This window comes from Grampus griseus, assembly GCF_964374135.1.
Source record: "Grampus griseus genome assembly, chromosome: 14".
Classification (NCBI taxonomy): Eukaryota; Metazoa; Chordata; class Mammalia; order Artiodactyla; family Delphinidae; genus Grampus; species Grampus griseus.
Genome location: NC_139008.1, coordinates 8,841,173 through 8,862,848, shown reverse-complemented (window position 1 = coordinate 8,862,848; position 21,676 = coordinate 8,841,173). Strand labels below are relative to the sequence as shown.

General features: G+C 46.8%; 1 protein-coding gene across 1 annotated transcript in view; it reads right to left on the bottom strand.

Annotated features, from left to right (window-relative positions):
- HIP1 (huntingtin interacting protein 1) overlaps positions 1–21,676 on the bottom strand; it is a 153,535-nt gene that overhangs the window by 42,860 nt on the left and 88,999 nt on the right. The window contains exons 2-4 of the mRNA XM_082669740.1: positions 8,963–9,026; positions 4,797–4,939; positions 4,502–4,558 (exon numbers count right to left, since the gene is read on the bottom strand). Of these exons, the coding sequence (XP_082525866.1) occupies positions 4,502–4,558; positions 4,797–4,939; positions 8,963–9,026 (264 nt within the window). The remainder of the gene's footprint in view (positions 1–4,501; positions 4,559–4,796; positions 4,940–8,962; positions 9,027–21,676) is intronic.

Genomic DNA, 21,676 nt, shown 5'->3' with positions numbered 1-21,676 from the left:
CCGCAACTGGAGAAAGCCCGTGTGCAGCAACTAAGACCCAACATAGCAAAAACAAACAAAAACTTCTACTCTGCAAAAGACATTGTCAAGAGAATGAGAAGATAAGCCACAGACTGGGAGAAAATATTTGCAAAAGACATATCTGATAAAGGACAGTTATCTAAAACATATAAATATACTCCTAAAACTCAACAATAAGAAAACAAACAATCCAGCTAAAAAATGGGCCTAAGACCTTAACAGAAACCTTATGAAAGAAGATGTTTAGATGGTCAATAAGCATATGAAAAGATGCTCCACATCCTATGTCAGCAGGGAAATGCAAATTAAAACAATGAAATACCACTACATACCTATTAGAATGGCCGAAATCCAGAACACTGACAACACCAAATACTGATGAGGATGCAGAGCAACAGGAACTCTCATTCACTGCTGGCGGGAATGCAAAGTGATACGGCCACTTTGGAAAATAGTTTGGTAGTTTCTTACAAAACTAAACATACTATTACCATATGATTCAACTATGGAGCTCCTTGGTTTTCACCCAAAGGAGTTGAAAACTTAAGCCCACACAAAAACCTGCACATGGATGTTTGTAGCAGCTTTACTCATAATTACCAAAATTTGGAAGCAACCAGGATGACCTCCAGTAGGGGAATGGATACATAAACTGTGATGCATCCAAACAGTGGAATATTACTGAGCAGTAAAAAGAAATGAGCTATCAAGCCATGAAAAGACATGGAGGAAACTTAATTGAATATTACTACGTTGAAAGAAGCCAGTCTGAAAAGACTACATACTATATGATTCCAACTATATGACATCTGGAAAAGGTAAAACTATGGAGACTATAAAAAGATCAGTGGTTGCCAAGAGTTGGGGGGGGTGGGGGTGGGGAGTGAGTAGGGGTGGGGTGGGATGAACAGGTAGAGCAAAGAGGATTTTTAAGTCGGTGAAAATATTCTGTATGATGGATACATTTGTCCAAACCCACAGAATGTACAACACCACAAGTGAACTGTAATATAAACTATGGACTTTGGTGATTGTGATGGATGTGTCAGTAGGTTCATCCATTAGGCAAGGCTATGCATGTTTGGGGGCAGGGCAGGTATGTGGAAACTCTGTACTTTCCACTCAATTGTTCAGTGAACCTAAAACTGCTCTTAAAAAAAATAAGATCTTAATTTAAAAAAAAAAGTAAAAGAAGTTTCTAACTTCAGAAACTCTTAGTCAAATGGAAGAGACAGATTACATAGGAAAAAAGACCTAAAAGAATTCTATTTTGGATAACAAGGCAGGCAGGCTAGGTAACTGGGTTGACTTTCCCACTGAAAACTACTAACAATATTGAGTGGAATATTAAAAATGCTTTGAAGGCATTAATGAACTTGCAAGAGAGTAAGAAATCCTCAGGCCAGGAACTGAGTAATTCAGATATTCAGAGAGCAAATGACTTGATGGGTTCAGGGAATGGTGGGGAGGGGGCACTTTGCCACACCAAGTGAACCTGAGTTTTGGTTTTCTGGGCCTTAAGGCCCAGGTGGTGAACAGGAGGCAGGGCTCTCACCTGCCCAACTTGAGGAGTCTAGTGCAAGAGCCAAAAGACTTCCTCCTCCGTGCAGGGGAATTAAGGGTAAATTGGAAATAACACACATGTACTCCTGCACTGAAGGAGTCCCCCCTGAGGACTGCAAAGAAAATCTACTGCCTTAAACCACTGTTGTGATCAGAGGGCGGAAAAAACTACTGCTGAGAATTGGACCCGTGAGCCAGTCCTCAAGGGGATCTGCTCAGAATTCACATAAGTTTTAAGCTGAGAATTTAATTTAGAGTGATCTTAATGGATGCAAGTGCCAATTCCCTCTGGAGGAAGCGGCCTTTGTTAGAATTCGAAGAATTCCCACCAAAAAAATCTCCAGGAAAATGAGCAGCTCACAGTAGAAAAGTAACTAAATACAAAAAGAAACTACATAGCAGGAGCAAAATTCATCAAAACAACAGATGGCAGAAACAGACCTCGAAGGGCTTTAGATACTAGAATTATAAAAAGTGATATATAAAACCACTATATTTAACAAACCTAAAAAAAATTAGAGACTGTTTTAAAATATATGCAGGGCACAATAAATTATAAAGAATGCCAAGCAGATTAGAAAAAACCAAACCAAACCAAACCTAAAATTCCAAGAAATGAGAATGATACTAAAATTGAAAACCTTATGGAGAGGTTTAGCAACAGATTAGACCCAGCTGAAGAGGGAATAAGTGAACTGAAAGCTAGATTTACTGTGAAATTATCCAGAATGCAGTATAGAGACAAACAAACAGGTAGAAAAAAATCAAATAGTGGTTTAAAGACATGAGGAATAGAGTGAGAAAGTCTAAAATACTGCTAACCAAAGTCTCAGAGGAAAACAAAGAATGAAGCAAATCAATATTTAGAGACAATGAGAATTTTTTTGTAACTGATATAATAATCTACAGATTTAAAAAGTCCAAAGAATCTAGAATAAATTCACACCTAGATAAATACTAAGAACTTAAAAACAGAGAAACAAACACAGATTAGCTTCAAAGAAGCAATGGTAAGTCTGACAGCAGACTTCATAAAAATGATGGAAGCCAGAAGTCGGTGGAAGGACATCTTGACTAATACCTTCCATGTGCTGAAAGAAAAGAACTATTACCCCAGAATTCTAAAGTCAGAGAAAATATCTTCCATGAATGCGGGTGAAATAAAGACATTCTCCATCAGGTAAAAGTGGTTGTTTGCCACCAGCAGACTCTCACTAAAGGAAGTTCTAAAGGAAATAACTCAGGCAGAAAGAAAGAGATCCCAAATGGATGGCCTGAGATGTAAGAGGAAATGAAGAGTGCAGAATAAGACAATTAAAATAAAATATCTTCTAGGGTCTAAAAGCAACAAAAATTAAAATGCATGACAACAACATACAAGGGAGTGAATGGGGTTAAAATATTCTAAGGTCTTTGTGCTATACTGGAAACAGATATGATATCTAGACATTGATATGAATTTTAGACGCTGGTAACGTAAGCATGCACTTTGTAATTATTAGATAACATTATCAAAAAGTTAAAAAAAACCAAACCTCTGCTTTTATTTTTTATCTTCCCACTAGTAATGAGGGGGAAACTGAATGAGAAAGAAAATACCCAATCAATCCAAAAGAAGGCAAAAATGAGAGAAATAGAAACAGAACAGATGGGACAAATAGCATAAAATAAGATGGGAGACATAAATCTAAACATGTTATGAATTATAATAAATGTAAACAGAGTAAGTGTCCAGTTGACAAAGACTGCCATCTTGAATTTTAAAAAAAATCCAACTAAATGCTATTGACAAGTATATTTCTAAGACAAAAGAATATAGAAAAGTCAATCAGTCAATCACTGTGCTGTACATCTGAAACTAATATAGTATTATAAATCAACTATACTTCAATTTTAAACAAAAACTGACCATGAGCTAGCTCACACAGCAAGTCTCAAAAATACTTCGAAAATCAGTATCATATTGATTCTCTGGCCACAGTGCAATAAATATATATGTAAAAAATATTAAAAAGAATATAGAAAAGTCAGAAGTAAAAGGATGAAAAAAGATATACCAGATAAATTCTAGCAAAAAAAAGGAAAAAGACCTAAGCTTTCCATGTTACAGAAATGTAATAGAAAGCTCTCTAGCATACAGTTGGAAGTTTTGGGGGACAAACCTCTGCTTTGTTTAGGTTAACTAGTCTTGTGACATAGGAAAAGCTGCTTCCCTCTCTGGGCCTGTATTTCTCATCTATAATGGGTAGATTGGACAACATAATTGCTAACATTTTGTGAGTGCAGACAGACACAGGTAAGAATTTGAAGGAAAGGGCTAACATAGTAGTTCTTAACCAGTGGGGCAAAATGACACATCAGAATCACCTGGGGAGATTCTTCAAAAGGCAAATTACCTCCTGTCCATACACATACTCCTTGAATCTAGAGGGATTCCGGTATGTGTACAAAACCACTCTTTTCAATGTATTCTGATATTGCCACCTACCTCCTCCCTCTTCCTAAGGCACTGAGAATCCCTAGATAGGAAAGAAAAACCACTGGCATTAAGGACTGGGAATGCCAGTTCTCAATGTACTGTGACCCCAATGGGACCACTAGAAGAAAGAAGTAGGATCTGTGACAGTGTCACTGCCGAAGGATCCCAATGCCCAGAGAGCATTATGACATGAACTGCCATCGGCAGGAGAAGCTCCCAAGCCCTAGAACTTCCCTACAGCTTCCAGGGACCCCAGGTAAGACTGTGGATATCATGGTTCCATTTGGGGGCATCTCTGACTCCCTCCCTGATGTTCATGAGAGAAATGCTAAACAAGCTGAAAGAGATGAATTTGCTCCATTCCACAGTCCTTGTTCTGTGGCCTCTGGGAAAGGATAAGGTGGCACAGGTGGCCCCTGGGTGCGTGTCCAAACTCACCCACATCCTGCTCATGTCACTCAATTCGTTTTTGTATCTCAGAGAGTCCTTCAGGACCTGGAGAGAGAAGGAGAGGAGACAGAGGATGGTGAAACATGGGTCTGGGGTGGAGGAGAGAGGGTGATGGGACAGAGACGAAGCCCTCTATGAAATTGGTACCCAAGAGGCCAGGAGATGGGGGCAGCTGCCATCCCCTGTGCGAGAGTGGACAGTGGCTCTTGTGACTCAGGCAACTGCACTTTCCCCACATGGGTCCCTGGATCCCTGCCCATCTGCTGCAGCCCCAGGAACTCACGTTTGGGTGTCCATCCCGGAGGAGTTTGTGGAACACGTGGCAGAACTTCCAGCAGAGCACAGCGTTGCTGGAGAGGGGCAGCCGGTTGACAACAGACCAAAAGGTCTGCGCCCCCTTTTCATGGTGGGTGCCCAGTATGCACGGTGAGGGAAGGTCATGGAAAACAAAGGCAACCAACCCTGGGATGAAGCCTCTAAAGGCCATCGTGGGGGCTGTGTGTTGTTCATGGCGCCTGGCACTACCCATCAGAGGACACCGCTTATAATGAAGGCATCACAGATCTGTACAAGTATCCTGGCAGTTTTTTGGCAGATGGCAAAAAAGTGCTTCCTTCTAATAAAATCCATTTTATTAGATGATTTCCAAAGAGACGGCCATGTCTTTTGGGAGGGGTGTCTTTTCCTAACTTGCATAAGTGCATTCTGGGCCAGCAGTGGCTCTGGTTGGCCTTTAGTGGGAAGATGCTTCGGTTGGAATTAGGGCTTTGCTGTGGGAAGACAGACTCTGCCCTTCCTCTAGGTTTGCCGAGTTTGTGGTAGGGCCTTTGTGGGGAGGTGAGTGGAGGGTGTGGTGTGTGTGTATAATTACACTAACATTTTAACAACACAATACAGCCTCTCAAAATTCTTTCTTATGCACTATTCCAAAGCAAGGGTGTGCTTCAGCTCTTCAAGTGCCCTGGCCCCTGCTGGGGACCCTACCCCCTGGCTACTGACACCCTTGGCTTCTCTTCCAGGTAGCGTCTATCTCCTCTCCCATTAGGCATTGTGCTCTTACCCTGAAAGAGGCAGTCTTTGTTTAAAATGTATTTTCCCTAAATTTAAAAATGACGCTTTCGGGACTTCCCTGGTGGCGCAGTGGTTAAGAATCCGCCTGCCAACGCAGGGGACACAGGTTCGAGCCCTGGCCGGGAAGATCCCACGTGCCGTGGAGCAACTAAGCCCGTGTGCCACAACTACTGAGCCTGCGCTCTAGAGCCCGTGAGCCACAACTACTGAACCCGTGTGCCACAACCACTGAAGCCTGCACGCCTAGAGCCCGTGCTCAGCAACAAGAGAAGCCACCACAGTGTGAAGCCTGTGCACCGCAACGAAGAGTAGCCCCTGCTCACCACAAGTAGAGAAAGCCCACACGCAGCAACGAAGACCCAACACAGCCATAAATAAGTAAATAAATAAATAAGTAAATAAAATGACGCTTTCACTCCACCTCTTCTAAAAACCTTCCTGGCCTCGTTCAGGGGTGCCTTCATTTCCCAACACCTTGAATTCCCTGTATGCGGACTCCTGGGGCCACTTCCTTCTGAGATCCAATTCCAAACACACCCGCCACGTGGAGTGCCTGCCATGCTTTGCGTGTAATAAATGTCCTTCTGGCCTCGAGTGACTTTAACAGAGCTCCAGGCCTCCGTAATTAGGGAGCCCCCCCCCACTGTTTTTTAACTTGGAAGACATTTACATTTATTTTTACTTTCCCACATCACCAATCATGGATGAGTGGCTTGTATCTCCATCAGGAAAACACAGCACTACCGTGTTACTATTAATATTATATCCAATAGAGAACTCAATCTTTGGTCACAGCGTTAAGAGCTCCTGGATTTAGTCCCATCAGCCCTCTCTGAAATGACCTAAGGGAGCCCTTTCTGAGGCAAGTAGAGGATTTCCACATTTCTTTTGTAATGGATGCTTACACAGGCCTCACACACCCGGTAACCGGGCACCATTAACCCCAAGTATGGTAATGTCCTCAGAACTTTCGGCTTTTTAATCCAGGCTCAGGTAAGAAGCACTGCACCATTTAAGGAAAGACTTGCCTCAGGTTAGAAACTATGAGACTCACCCGAAAGACATGTTGTTTTGCTTCTGAGCTGGAAAGTGTGGTAAAGTTCCCTCCCTGGACTGAAATTTGCATTTTGAGAGGGGCTGCCTTGAAAACGGACTTTTGGGTCTAGAAGCTGAAATCAGCTTTTGGTCTTAGAGTGATTCTGAAATAACTTATGGTTTCACCTCAGGCACAGCCCCCTGGGACTAGAAGGAAGCCAAGAGGAGAGACGGACAGCCCCCTACCCTCCACTGAGATGATTTCTCACAGTAGGTTGCGGCTCCTTTACCGGAGAGCAATCTCCCGAAACAGAAGCCAGGGACGTGTGGAGCTGGCCGGGCACCCCGGCTTGCAAAGAGGCAAGCAGACCTTTCTGTCTTTCTTTAATTTTCTAAGCATTTTAACGCACCCAATTCGTGTCAGGCACTTGGGGATATAAAGAAAGTAAGACTTCAGTCCTCAGCCCTCCAGGAGTGGATACCACAGTCGGGGGTGTCAACCTGTTCACCAGTCAGGCACTAGGGATAGATGGTTGTCTGAACAGCATTTCTCAATGAAGCCAGGTTTCCAAATGCTCGTTCAGTGGGTAATGAGGGTAGCTGGTGTTCTTTAAAAGTACTGATAAAGAATAAATGTTTTGTGAGATCTTTAGGCTGTAAAACCCTACTGTATGGAGCGGATCTTTTCAACATTTATCCACCCCTTAGAAATTGTGAGGCAGAGAGACTCCCAGAATGTCAGAGCTGGAATGTTAGGCCTTTGAAAGCTTCTTTAGCCAACACTTTCATTTGACAGACAAGGGAATTAAGGCTCACAGAGGTCCCACGGGGCCCACTCGAGGTCCCAGAGAAAGTCAGAGAGCCCCAGAGATGAGATTTCAGAATCTCCCTCTAGGTCTGTTCCATGGCCCCAGGGAGCCTCCCTGGCAAGGTGTGACCTGGCCCGGCCACTACAGGCCTGGCCCTCTCTGTGCTCACACCCATCCAGAGGAGCACACTGTCCTGTGACAACTGTCTCTCTCTTACTTCATATCTTGCACCAGACTGACTGATCAGTATTCTTAGCAGGGAAGGGTCAAGACTGGGTCACTCCCTGTGAAAATCAATTGGGCCACCAATAATGAGGGCTTTTCTTGGTTTGGTTTTCTTGACTCAGTAAAGCATCAAGGGCATAAAAAGGCAAGGTCCGGCTAGGCTCACGGTTGGGCCAGGCTTCTGGGGTACCCGGTAGAGGTTCTATAGCCCCATCTTGCAGCAAAGACCTAATTCCAACCAAAGCATATTCTGCTAAAGACAAGCTGCTTTCCTTCCAGTGAAGAGCAGTACATGCTCTTAGCCACATTTCCTGAGGGCCTGACCTGTTCTGGGCATTGCACTGGCAGTGCTGGGCTTCCATGGCCTTCTAACCTGGAGGGTCTCCTCCACGGAGGGGCGGGGGTGGGATGACTTCAAGACAGGTTGTTCCAACCCAGCTGGCTGTGGTGCAGCCACCATGCTGAGCCCCGGCAAGAAGGAACTTCCCAGCGCAGACAGAAGCCCAGCCTCCCCTTGCCCTGTGCTTGGCCCCAGCACACACAGAGACCGAGCCTTGGCCCACTGGCAGCCTCTCCTCCAGGATTCGGGGATTAGCCCTCGAGCACCTGGACTTGACCTCAAGGGCAGGTCCCGAGGAATCCATCGGCCAGGTGGCCTGCACTTCCCTCCAAAGCCACAGACCCATGACGGTGGTTGCCTAGGACCTCCACCAACTTGGCGTGGGGGACTTGGCGAAAATCTTCAAATCACCAGTTCCCTAGTCCACCCTGACCTTCTCATCTTCTTCCCTCTGGTTTGGGGTGAACCAGTTCACACAAGTGGCTCTGATTTCCATGGTAGAGCCCTTGTGTCGGCTTAAGGCCAACCGCTGCCGCCAAGGCCTCTGTTTTGCTTTCATGTTCAGAGAAGGGCATTTGAGCATGTCTCCAAGGGGGTGGTCAGTGTGGCAAGGTGCAGGGCCAGAGCGCTTTGATGGTACAGGTGAAAACCCCTCTGGTGCCCCGAGGAAATCTCTCAAAGGAGAGTAAATTCAAAGGACTCGGTAGTTCTGAAAAGCTAAGTCCCAGGAGAGAGGCGAGACTGGGCCAGATGGCCGCTTTGGTCCCTTCCACCTCTACAGGCTGTGGGTTCTGAGGCCAGCTGTTGTCAACCCACACTGTTCAGACCCTGCTGGGGCCTGGCCGGTGGGGGGCAGTTTTCCTTCCTGAAGCTGAGCAAGGATGCCTCACCCCGACCTCATTCGCCCCCCCCACCCCCCCATCTGACCCCCCTTGGGGTCGGTCCTCCAAGCAACATCTAAAAGGATATTTCTGGCGTGTTTTTCCTTTACAGCCACTTCCTGTGTATTAATGGCCTTATTGATGCTGACAGTCTGAAAAACAAGAGGGAGGGGGGAGGGGAAGGAGGATGAGATGAATAAGCTTCTGACAGTGGCTGGGACCCTCCCAGACGCCCCGCCCCTTCTCCTCCCTCCGCAGACCCCTCTGCTCCACTGTTCCCTTGCAGGGCCCCCCTGCGGGGGGCAGAGGTGGGCAGCACTCCCAGGCCAGCTGGCCCGGGCTGTCCTAAGGCAGAGGGCTTTGCTGCCTGGCATTGGCTGTGCCCAGCTGCTGCGCCCGCATGCCACTCATTCACTTGGCCCAACATGGCAATTAAAGCCTGCACAAAGGGATGCCTTTCATCCTCCAGGGAAACATTATTTCTCCGGGAGCAGGAGGAAGAGGCGCTGAGATCAGGGAGGGGCTGTGGCTCAAAGACCGTCCAGCTACCCCCTCTCTCACAGCTAGAACCTTCCATGGAGCCTACCCTAGCTGGCCCGGGTTGACAGTGGTCACTCTCCTCTCTTGTTTCCCTGCTCTTGGGCACTTTCCAGCTCCTAACCAAATTCCCTTTTATTTTCTTACTTCTATCATAGGGCAGGACGAATATTCACTCCTTTCTGGTCGTTTTAAAAATCGTAACTCTCTTCTGAAGTAAGCAAAGCACGTTATACCTGTAAATATAACTTACACACACACATACATGGGATCGTATCGTGTAGGCTGTTTTTTGAAATACAGCCTTTTTCTGTTTTGCTTTGCTTCCTTCCACAGACATCATTCTACCCCCAACCCATGTTAGCAACCCGTTATGCATCCTGCACGCGAGCACGCACGCACGCACACACACACACCCCTACATTCCGAAGGGCTTATTTTTGTCACTGTTCTATAAAACTGGGACTGTCATGCACAGACTTTTTCACATCTTGCTCTTCTCCCTTGAAAATATCCCATGAAACATTCTCCAAGTGAACTGGTAAAACACTAGCTCATTCTTTAAAAAGATAACATAATATTCCATGGCGGGGGTGGATGTCATTTATAGCATCCCGTATTGGGAGGCAATTTATTTCCAGTAAACTATTTTAGTAAACATTCTTATACATATATCCTTATTAATTGAGGCTTTCGTTTCCAAGGGATAGAGTACTAGGAGTGAGATTACTGGGTCCACTTTTTTTTTTTTAAACTTTTCATCATGGAAAAGTCCAAGCACACACAAATATGATGATTAGTCTAATAAGCCCTCATATAGTCAGTCCCCAGCACCAACCAATTATTATGAACTTGCATCCAAACATGCACCCTTATGGGTGAGGGGTCACAAACATTTTCTGTAGAGCCAGTTAGTAAATATTTTAGGCTTTGCAAGTCACATGCTCTCCATCACAACTATTCAGCTCTGCTGCTGGAGGGAAAAAGCCACCTCAGCGATACTAAATGAATACGGAACTGAATGACTGTGGCTGAATTCCAATAAAACTTTATTTACAAAACCAGGAGGTGGTCTGGATTTGGCCTGCACCTCTAGTGCGCTGACCCTTGCTTTATACCATTGGTCACTGATTCCCTTGCTCCCTGGATTATCTGAAGTAAATTCTAGGCGTTATACCATTTTACCAGTAAATATTTCAGTAAGAACTTCTAAGAAAAAAAAAAAAGACTCTTTAAAATTTAACCATAATACTATGATCACACCTAAAGTTTTAAGGATAATTTCTTAATGTCATCAAATGGTTAGTGTTCACATTTCTATCTTGTGTTAAAAAAACAAACAACTTTCTTGCAACTGTTCTAATCGGGATCTAAACAAGGCTGCCACCATGCTTTGTAAACAGGCTCTAACAATCACATTTCCACTGGCGATGTTCAAAAGTATCCCCTCCGACGGGGGTTATCACTTCTTTTCATTTTTGCCGGTCTTACGGGTGTAGCGACATTTCATCATGAACTTGTAATTTCCTGACTGCTAGTAAGTTTTGAGTATTTTCTTATATGCTCCCATGGTTGTTGATTGCCTTACCTAGTGAAGTATGTTCATCTTACCTTTTATAGCTTCTATGTTTACTTACAGTTTCTCCTGCCCCATGTTTATATTGGTAGACGCTTACATTTTCCTCTAAGTGTTTTATTGTTTGTATTTTATTGTGTTTGAATCTTCATCTGGAAAAAATACATACTTATGTATATGTCATATATGTATATGTACATGTATATGTGTATGAATATATTTGGTACAAAATAGGTTTTATACCAAGATATGGTCTTTTACATCTGGTTTACATAACTTTTGGGTGTGTTCTTTAAGTCCACCATAGCACGTATTTTTTTTCCCTCTACCAGAATCAACTCTTTTTTTTAATTGAGATGTAGTTAATTTACAATGTTGTGTTAGTTTCAAGTGTACAGCAAAGTGATTCAATTATACATATATATATATATTCCTTTTCAGATTCTTTTCCCATGTAGGTTATTATAAGATATTGAGTATAGTTCCCTATGCTCTACAGTAGATTCTTGTTGTTTACCTATTTTATATTGGGTTCGCCAAAAAATTCATTCGGTTTTAAGTACAAATAAAAGATGTTTTTCATTTTCACGAAGAGCTTTATTGAACAACGTATTCACTAACCGAACGAACTTTTTGGCCAACCCAATATATAGTAGTGTGTACACGTTAATCCCAAACTCCTAATTTATCTACCTCCCTCCCCCACCCCTTTTGGTAACCATAAATTTGTTTTCTATGTCTGTCAGCCAGACTCAACTTCTTTAATAGCATAAGCTATTAAAGAAGACACGTTCAAGTTCAAATCCCCCAGCGCCTGTGAATGTGATCTCATTTGGAAACAGGGTCTTTGCAGATGTAATTAGTTAAGATGATGTCATACTGGATTAGGGTGAGTCCTAAATCCAGTATGACTGGTGCCCTTATAAGGAGGCCAGGTGAAGACACAGGCACACAGACACTCAGGAAGAAGACAGCCATGTGAAGATGGAAGCTGACACTAAAGTGATGTGTCTACAAGCCAAGGAATGCGAAAGATGGCCAGCAACCACCAGAAGTTAGGAAGAGGCAAGGATGGATTCTTCCCTAGAGCCTCCAAAGGGATCGTGGCCCTGCTGACACCCTTATTTTGACCTTCTAGCCTCCAGAACTGGGAGAGAACAAATTTCTGTTGTTTTAAGCCACACACTATGTGGTAATTCGTTATGGCAGCCCCAGGAGACTAACACAGGGTCCTTTCCCCATCATGCTCAGTCACCTCCGAAGACAAGGAAAGTGCAGATACTCCTTTCCCTCTCCCCTACAGCACACGCAGGGGGCGCCACTGAGCACAGCTGTTGGCTGTCAGTGCATCGGTAAGACCAGTCCAGAAGGAATCTCATATAAGAGATGCTGCAAGAAAGAAGTAAAAAGTTTATCCCCCTAAAATCTCCCAGTGAGGCAGCACTTGTGTCCTGTGGAGACCCAGCGCTTCCAGCTTCCTCTTCACAAGTCCTTCCTTGGACCTTGTTTCTCAGCTCCTTCTTCCATGCCTGTCCCACGTCATCCTCTTTCCTTTAGATTTCCTCAGGTGAGTTACATGCTTTCAACTATGTTTCTCTCCTGGCTCTAGAACAATGATGGGATCCTGGCTGCAGACAGACCTCTGGGCAAAGTGACCACATTTGCCGAGCCTTTAAAGGTTGCCTGCGTTCATAAGGAGTTATAAGGGACCTAAATACGTAAGATGACACCAAGAGATGCAAATCCAGTAGGGTGTGAACTGGATGTGGTCAAGTTCTAGGGGGTTGGTAGAGACAGCCAGTAGCACAGGCTGTGATGGAAAAAGAGAAATCCATGTTGGCTGGAAATGCTAGAAACTGCGTCAGGGCCTTGAGGGAGGACTGTGATGGGTGGGGTTTAGACTTGGTCCACAAATATCTATTTATACTGATGGACCAAAGACCAATTGCCCAAGCAATTGTGGTCAGTATGAGCCTTGCTTACAAAAACAAACAAAAAATCCTTAAAATTCCCTTAAGCCACATAAAATAATATACCATGAGTTTGTAACTGTAGACTGTGTGTGTGTGTGTGTGTGTGTGTGTGTGTGTCTGAAAACTGAAAATATCCTGTACTCTACATGTTGAAAGGAAGGAGAGATCCTGTGAAACTGCGATGCTGCCCAGGGAAACTTTGTCTAAGGAAGAAAGGGGTCACCTGTCTGTCCCCGGTGCCTCCCCTGCCATTGACTGACTTCTCTCAATGACGCTGCCTACAGCTTCAAGGGGCACTTACGGTTGTTGCACAGAAAGGCTAAGCCACTTGCCCAAGGTCATACTATTCTGGTGGTCGGATCCTCGAGCCCAGCTCCGGAAAGGCTTGGAACGCGAGGGCCGGTTCTGCTGCAGGGCCACGTGTGTGCAAGGGCAGAATGGGGCGTGAAGGCAGAAAGGGAGGTAGCACTGAGTGCGGGGGGCCAGTGGGCTTCGGAGGGGGCGGGAAAGGACGGAAGCAGCTGAAGGGAAGAGAGTTGAAGGAGGCAGCTATTAATAGCAGAGAAGTGAAGGAAAAAAGGCCTCAACCTAAAAGATGGAAGTGAAATGGAAAGAACCCGACACAAGGTGGGCTATGAAGCAACTCCAATAGGACTGGCCAGTAGGAGCTCCCAGTTACAGGGAACATAACAGAAGGAAGAATCAAAGATGCTGCAGAGGTTTTGAAGCTGGGCAGGTGGCAGAACGAGGCAGGCATCTGGGGCTGAGGGGACACTGTAAGCAAAGGACAATGAGGCTGGGGGGGCTTGGGGTGAGAAACAGTCATTTTTAAAAGATTGAGGAAGTGAACTGGCAGTAGCAGTGGTTCTAATCATCAAGATAATGGCAGCTAATGAGTGCTTACTACCCAGCCCTGGGTTAATAAGTATTTTGTATGAATTATCTCATTAAAGTCTTATAACTTCTACATCCTACGAGTGAGTATTAGTATTAATCATCTTCATTTTACAGATGAGGAAACCAAGGCTTAGAAAGGCTATGTAAATTGCCCAAGGCTGCTCTACCGGCCAGTGTAGAGCTGGAACTCAGACTCGGAAGTGGGGCTCCACAGCTCAGGCTCTGGATCACAATCCCCACATGAGACATGGCCCTCCACACCACAGAGACACAGAACCAGAGTCCAAATGATTTCCACAGACTGGAAAAATGGGTGAAACTTCACTAGATGCAATCTAGCAGGTATAAACGAAGTTTCCTATATTTAGGTCTAAACTCGCTGGCACAGGGGACATATGAGTCAAAGCAGCACCTGTGAAAATGATTTAGGTGTTTTATTTGGCTGCCAACTTAATATAAGCAACGCTGTGATGTGGCTGATCACCATGCAAGTCTGGCTCTGGATGTATTAAAAGGAGTACAGTGTTCCGAATGAGGGAGGGGATGGTTCTAATTCCTTATGAAGATAAATTCACATGTGAAACACTATTCAGTTTTAGACCTTGTACATTATGGAGGAAACCAACAAACTAGACTACTTCTAAAAGAGAGTGACCTGGGCTGGGATAAGCCTGGGGCCTGAAGACAACTTAGAGGAATATCAATATTCTTAAAGGTGGTCATGTGGAAGGAAGAATAATTCCAAAGATCAAAACTAGACCGACGGGTAGAAGTATAGTCAGGCCGTTTTTGGATAAACTTAAAGCTGTCTCATGAAAGAGAGAATTCCCCATTATGAGAAGTATACAGGCAGAGGCATGGCAACGTCTTCTTAGGGTTACCGTGCAAAAGACTTACAGGCTCAGGCTGGATTAGGTGATTTTTAGGTTCCTTCTCACTGTTAGACTCTGTAAATGTCCTTCAGATGATGGTGGGCTTTGGATATAAGGGCAAGAAATTGTGACCTGGTGGACACTGAGATCCACAGAAGGCTCTTCTGTTTTTTATTTTTGGCCGTGCTGTGGCATGCGGGATCTTAGTTCCCTGACCAGGGACTGAACCCATGTCCCCTGCAGTGGAAGCATGGAGTCCTAACCACTGGACCACCAGGGAAGTCCCAATGGAAGGCTCTTGAAGCAGGGGAGGGACCGGATGCAAACGCCACTCCGTCCTCCTGAGTTTGAGGAGGTACCTTTTCAGTGCCCTGAAAAAGGAAAGTGTGAAACAACTTCTGTGTGGACATTCAGAGTCACAGCCCCAGTACAAGCCCAGGACCCCAACACAGCACCTAGCCTAGCCCTGGGCTATGGAACGAAGTCTCTACCCAAATCAATAGCTACAAGACACCTGCAAGCCTTGGCTGCCCTGGTCAGGACTGCCACAGACCCTTCTCTTGCAGCTCTGGCAGGTTCCTGGGAGTGCCCACCCACTGCAGCCAACATGCCCAAAGTTCTCCAGTCAACGCTTCCCTACTGAGAAGTCGGGCAGGGTCCAGCCCACAGCTGCAGGCCCACCACCCGGTTTCTGTAGCAGGCTTTTCGGGCTCAGAGGCAGGGCTGAGCCTCTGGGCCCGTAAAGGCAGGCTGTGGTCCTCCAGGGCCCTCGGAATCTCAGACACCGGACACATCCAGGGCGGAAGTTCCACGCTAGGCTGAGTTTCCTGTACTTGTGCAATGCTCGGTGCCTGGGATGCCACCCTGCGTCACACGCCCCCCACTTCCTTCTGCATCCCAAATCCTGCCCCGTCTTCTGAGCACAGTCCAAACTTGACCTTCCTTTAGACCTGCGAGGCCACTCTGGCCAATCATTTCGAATTCGTTCCTTCTTTCTTTTTAAATTCCCATTTCTCTTCGTGTGTTTGACAACAAGTATATTGTCTTACCTCCCCGCCAAGATTAAAATCCCAAGGGCGAGGACCCTGCCTTCTGACCTCGTGGGCCCGCAGCTGCTAAGGCGGGGCAGAGTCTTAATAAATTATTAAATCATTAAGGACTTAATGACAGCTTCCCAGTGCGCCTGCCTCTAAAAAGTACCAGGTATGTGATTCATGGTCTCTTGAGAAAATCTGCTCTGTCCCTCCCCTCCCCAGACTCTCTCTGAATTAAATAATTGGGTTCGGAGCTGGGCGATGCCTGGGGGGCGCTCCCAGGGCAGAGGGTGAGAAATTCGGGGCTCCACTGCCCACCTCCGGCCTGGGTTAGGGAACATCCTCTGAGAACAGGCTGTTCTGCAGATTTCGCCGGAGTCACACAGGACCTCAGACCGTGCAGTGCCCCCCCGAAAGAGCAGCATTGTACACCACTTCCTGACCCAGCTGGCCCTCGTGTCCCAGGCTGGTTCCGGAGGGCCAATTATCAGCAGGCACCGTAGGAAGGGCGGCTTTCCGCTCCCCGCCCCCCCACCGCCCCCATCCCTGTCCTCTGCTCCCTCAGGACAGCCTCAGCCAGGCTGCAGCCAATGGGGAAACTTCGGGCCTTGCTTCTGCGGGGGGCCAGGCCTGGGCCCGTGCTGCGGGGGCAGCTGGCCACAGTCAGGTCACGCACACAGCTGCTGGCAGGGACCAGCGCTTGGGCTGCCAAGGCCGGGCTGGCTCGCAAAGGTTCCATGGCAGGGGCAGGCACGGAGGATGTGCCCGGTGCGGGAGGCAGGTCCCAAAGCCAGGGACCGGAGGACCCAGTGCCTGGGCCAAGTGTAGGAAAACCTGCGACCAGGCAGGGCAGAAGGAGAAAGGAGGAAGTAGGCTAGAAAGGACACAGAAGGAATGAAAAGGGCATCAGTGGGCGGTAGGCATTTGCTCAGCAAAGCCAGAGGTGGCCACCACCGATGGCCTTGGTGATGCTGCCCAGCACGGGGGCTGCACGCTGCATCCCTCACCGCGTCAGGTTTGGAGGCTTGGGGTAAACAGATGAGGCAGGTGGTCCTGTTAATACCTGCTGCGCAGGGCAGAAAGGGATGCTTTGGGCCGTCAGCTCCTCCTGGAGAAGAACGAGGCTGGCGATGGGGAGGGTGGGCTCTGATGCCGGAGAGAGACAGACTCAAAAGACTGCTGGGGCACGTCATGGTAAAGGTGGGGGCAGCCTGAGTGAGGATGACAGATTCAGAACCGAGTCGCAGTCACACGAGTCTCAGGGAAGAGACAAGCAAGGCACAGAAGACCGAACATAGCCTTCAGCACTGACACTGCTCTGGTCTTGGCCGTGACACTTGGAAGTGGATGTCCGACGTCAAGTCTTTTGAATTCTTCTCTTGATCAGAAATAATAATAATAGAATGTCGTCACTGTTGTCACCGGATTGATTAGGGGTAGCAGCTGAGCCTCTACCAGGCGCTGCACTTGGGGATTTGCTTCTGATCCCCCCTCCCCTAGAGGGCAGGGACTCTGACCCATTTTCCAAGTCAGGTTGCCCAAAGAAGCAAAGGCAGTCACAGGTGGAGCCAGAATTCAAACCCAGGTCCCTGTCCCCACACTGTGCTACCTTCAGCTACTCGGCAGCCTCAATGCCATCCACCTGCCTGACTTTCTTTTTTTTTCTTACTTTTTGGCTACACCATGTGGCATGCGGGATATCTTAGTTCCCTGACCAGGATCGAACCCGAGCCCCCTGCAGTGGAAGCATGGAGTCCTAACCCCTGGACCTCCAGGGAAGTCCCCTGCCTTGCTTTCTACCCCACAGCAGCTGCGCCCCAGATCTCTACTGCTCCTGAGTGATCTCAACCAGGCCCATGGCTTTGAACTCTTCATTTCTGCCAACATGCCCCACTGCCCAACTATTCCTCTCCCAGTCTCCCTAGAAGTCACCCTTAACTGCTGCCTTTGTCTCAATGTTCCCATCCAACCCATCAGCAATGCTGCCCTTTCCGCCTCCCAAATCCCTCTGTTATCTCTCCATCTCCTCTGCCTCCAGCCAAGCCCAAACCTCTATCATGTCCCCACTGGACCACTGAAATAGCTTCCCAAGTGGATTAGCCCTCCCCAAGTGGCTCTCTGCCCAGCAGCCAGAGTGATCTTGATAAACCACACCTGAGATCACGCCACCTGCCGCAGAACCCACCACCACCAATGAAGCCTGCCCTCCCACACGGCGGACAAAGCCCTACACCAGCGTCAACTCCCATTTGCCCTCTTACTTGTTACACCCCGACCACATGGGCTGCCTCTTTGTTCTTCAAACATTTAAAATTCTTTCTGTCTCTGATGCTCCTTATGCTTGGAATGGTCAGATTTTTGCCTCCCATTCTTTGCAAGGCTGGATGTTCCTTCTTTTCCCGGCTGTTCAAATACCACCTCCTAGGCAGCCTCTCTAATCTAAAGCCTCTCCCCACCCCTTGGCCTGCAGTACCTCTTTATCATGACACAACCATCTTGGTTATTTCCTGTAGAGGCTCTTATCTCAACCTGAAATTCCCTTGTTGGTTCCTTTGCTTGTTGTAGGTCTCACCACTAGACAGTGAGCTCTGTGCTGGCAGGGACCGTGTGATCCTGCTGTTCCCCCCCAGTGCACACACTGTGCCTGACACGTGGATGGGCTGACAGAGGAAAAAGGCTGCTCGGCCCGGCCCTCTCCAAGTAGACATCCTCATCACCACGTGATACCTTGTTTGTTCCACTCACCTGTCTAGGAACCTCCATCGTCCCCTTCCCAAGTCACATTTCTTTCTCTCCAATGAAAAATATTGCTGATATTTAAATATAAGCTGCCTTAACTAATGATATCCAGTTATCCTTTCTTACAATCCTTTAGCACTTAGCTAGGCTCCATATGGCTAAATACTTTGCCTCATTTAAATGCTTTTTATAAAAGGTATGTGCTATGGACTGAGTTGTGTGCCCCCCAAATTTGTATGTTGAAACCCTAACCTCCAGTGTGATGATACCTGGAGCCTTTGGGCAGTACTTAGGGTTAGATGAGGTCATGAGGATGGGGCCCCCATGATGAGATTAGTGACCTTAAAAAAGAGACACCAGAGCAGGTTCCCTTTCTCTTGCTCTCTTTTTCTCCACAACATGAGGACACAACAAGAAGGTGGCCGTCTACAAGTCACGAAGGGAGCCCTCATGGAGATCCAAATCAGCCAGCACCTTGCTCTTGGACTTCCCAGCCTCCAGCACTGTGAGAAATAAATTCCTATTGTTTAAGCCACCCAGTCTATGACATTTTATTATGGCAGCCTGAACAAACTAAGAGTATTTTTTTCTCTTTTTTTTTTTTTTTTTAGTATTTTGTGAGTCTTATCTACTTCATAAGCTGAGGACTATTGAAATTAGGATCACATCTCTCCCTCCCCTCCCATTCTAAAGCCCCCAACCTTCCTCTGGCTTCTGGGGAGGTGGTGAGTAATCTAATTATCTGGGTCATGCAGATTTCGAAGGGTTTAGCAAAAGGAAAGGCACTCGCTCTTCTGCAGTCTGATAATCTAGAGGGGAAGATGGAGTAAGAAAGTTGAGAAGATTAAAAAATGTCAATCAACTCTGTAATAGGTGTACAAACCTGTGTTGGGAGCAGGGTGGCCAGGACTGTGAAGCACCCAGAACAACTGAAGAAACAAGCAACCAAAGTGGAAAACACTGGGGGAAGCCATCCAAGTGTCCATCCACAGAGGAATGGGTACACAGAACATGGTCTATCCACACAATGGAATATTATTCAGCCCTGAAAGGAAGGAAATCCTGACACCTGCTACAACATGGCTGAACCTTGAGGACATTATGCTGAGTGAGATAGGCCCATCACAAAAGGACAGACCCTGTTGGATTCCACTTATATGAGGTACCTAGAGCAGTCACATTCAGAGAGACACAGGTAGAATGGTGTTTGCCAGGGGCTGGGAGGAGGGGGAAGTGGAGCGTTATTGTTGAATGGGGACAGAGTTTCAGTTTGGGAAGATGAAAAACTTCTGGAGAGGGATGGTGGTGATGGTCACACAGCAATGTGGAAGTACCCAATGCCACTGAACTGTACACTTATAAGTGATTAAAATGGTACATTTTATGGTATGTACATTTTTACCACGATAAAAACACACCCCCACACACAAAAAGGAGGAACTGATTAGGCTACAACAGGGATGAATCTCAAAAACATGATGCTAAGAAGCCAGACAAAAAATGTCACATATTGTATGATTCCATTTATACGAAATACCCAGGATAGGCAAATCCATGAGACAGAGAGCAGACTGCTAGTTGCCAGATTCAGGTAGGAGGGGGAATGGGGAGTGACTGCTTGATGGGTACAGGGTTTCCTCTTGGGGCGATGAAAAACATATGCTGAAGCTAGATAGTTGTGATTGGCGGCACAACATCATGAATGTACTAAATGCTACAGGATTATATACTTTATATTGGCTGAGTTTTATGTTACGTGTAAAACAATTTTTTTTTTTAAAGGTGGAAAACACGGAGGAATTATGATTCTGACTGAATACCTCCTTTTTGCAGGGCAGGGCCGCCACCTAGGCTGTAGGACTATGCTACACAACTCCAGGTGGGCCTCTCCCAGACTGTGAGGGATGATCCCTGTACCCAGACCCGCTGCCTGGGTGCAGGACACCATACCCGGTGCCGCTGGAGACGCGGGAGAAAGTGGATCTTGTCGCCAAAGAGTTAACTGTTTATAGGGAGATAAAGACCGTCCTCTTCCTGTTCCTCTTTCTATTCTTTCCTTCCTTCTCCTCTGACTGCAGTTTCAGAAGTACTTGATGAAAAAAGAAAGCAGCACGGGTGCACGTTACCTATGCCTGTGTGTGTGAGCAGGATCAGAAAGCTAAAGCCAAAATGAGACGAGGCTTCCGGAAAATGTGTGCGACCCCCAAAAGGGCTACCTCATTACACGAAAAGCAAAAGGAACAGGAGGGGATGGGCACGCTGCTTTCGGCAATGGTGACATGTTGATGATACTTTTTTTTTTCTTTTGGCTGCAGCATGTGGGATCTTAGTTCCCCCACCAGAGATCCAACCCGCGTCCCCTGCATTGGAAGCGGGGAGTCGTAACTGCTGGACCGCCAAGGAAGTCCCAATCAACTCCTAATTTGCTTCTGTCTTTTCTGTCCAGGATGATCTTTGAACTGAAAAAGGCAGAGAGCACTGAAAGAGCAAACCCAAGGCGAGTGAGGAGACTGTCAGAGAATTCCCGGTGCTGAGTGAGCTCAGGCTTCCGACTCGGACGAGGAAGACACGAGGGGTTAAGAGTGACACGCGTGGCGAGATTGTGGGGAAATGGAGTGGCGCCCAAGGACCACACATGGGTGAAGATAATCGTGATTTACCGAAAGAGAAGACGGCAAAATTCCACCTGTTATTCGTGAGAGATTCCCAAAAGGAAAGGCGGCGCCGCTCACCAGGCACCAACTTACGTTCACGGAAGCAAGTCAGGCCAGACTGACCTCGTTTCCTCGTTAAAACTCTAGGCCACCGTTTCAGGAAAACATCAACGTGTGTGTCTGATTTTCCATCATCAAGGTGCTTGCCAGTCTCTTATAACATCTCATTGACAAGGATGAGAAAGAACAGAGGCTACTGGGGGTCGAAACTACTGACTGCCAGCCAGACCTGACCTGCAGCCTGAGTATAACCTATGAGCCGGGATTGGTTGTGGGATCTTAGTTACCCGACTAGGGCCACCGGCAGTGAAAGTGCGTAGTCCTAACCACTGAGCCGCCAGGGAATTCCCCTGGTTTTTACTTTTTTTTTTTTTTTTTGCGGTACGCGGGCCTCTCACTGCCGTGGCCTCTCCCTTTGTGGAGCACAGGCTCCGGACGCGCAGGCTCAGCGGCCATGGCT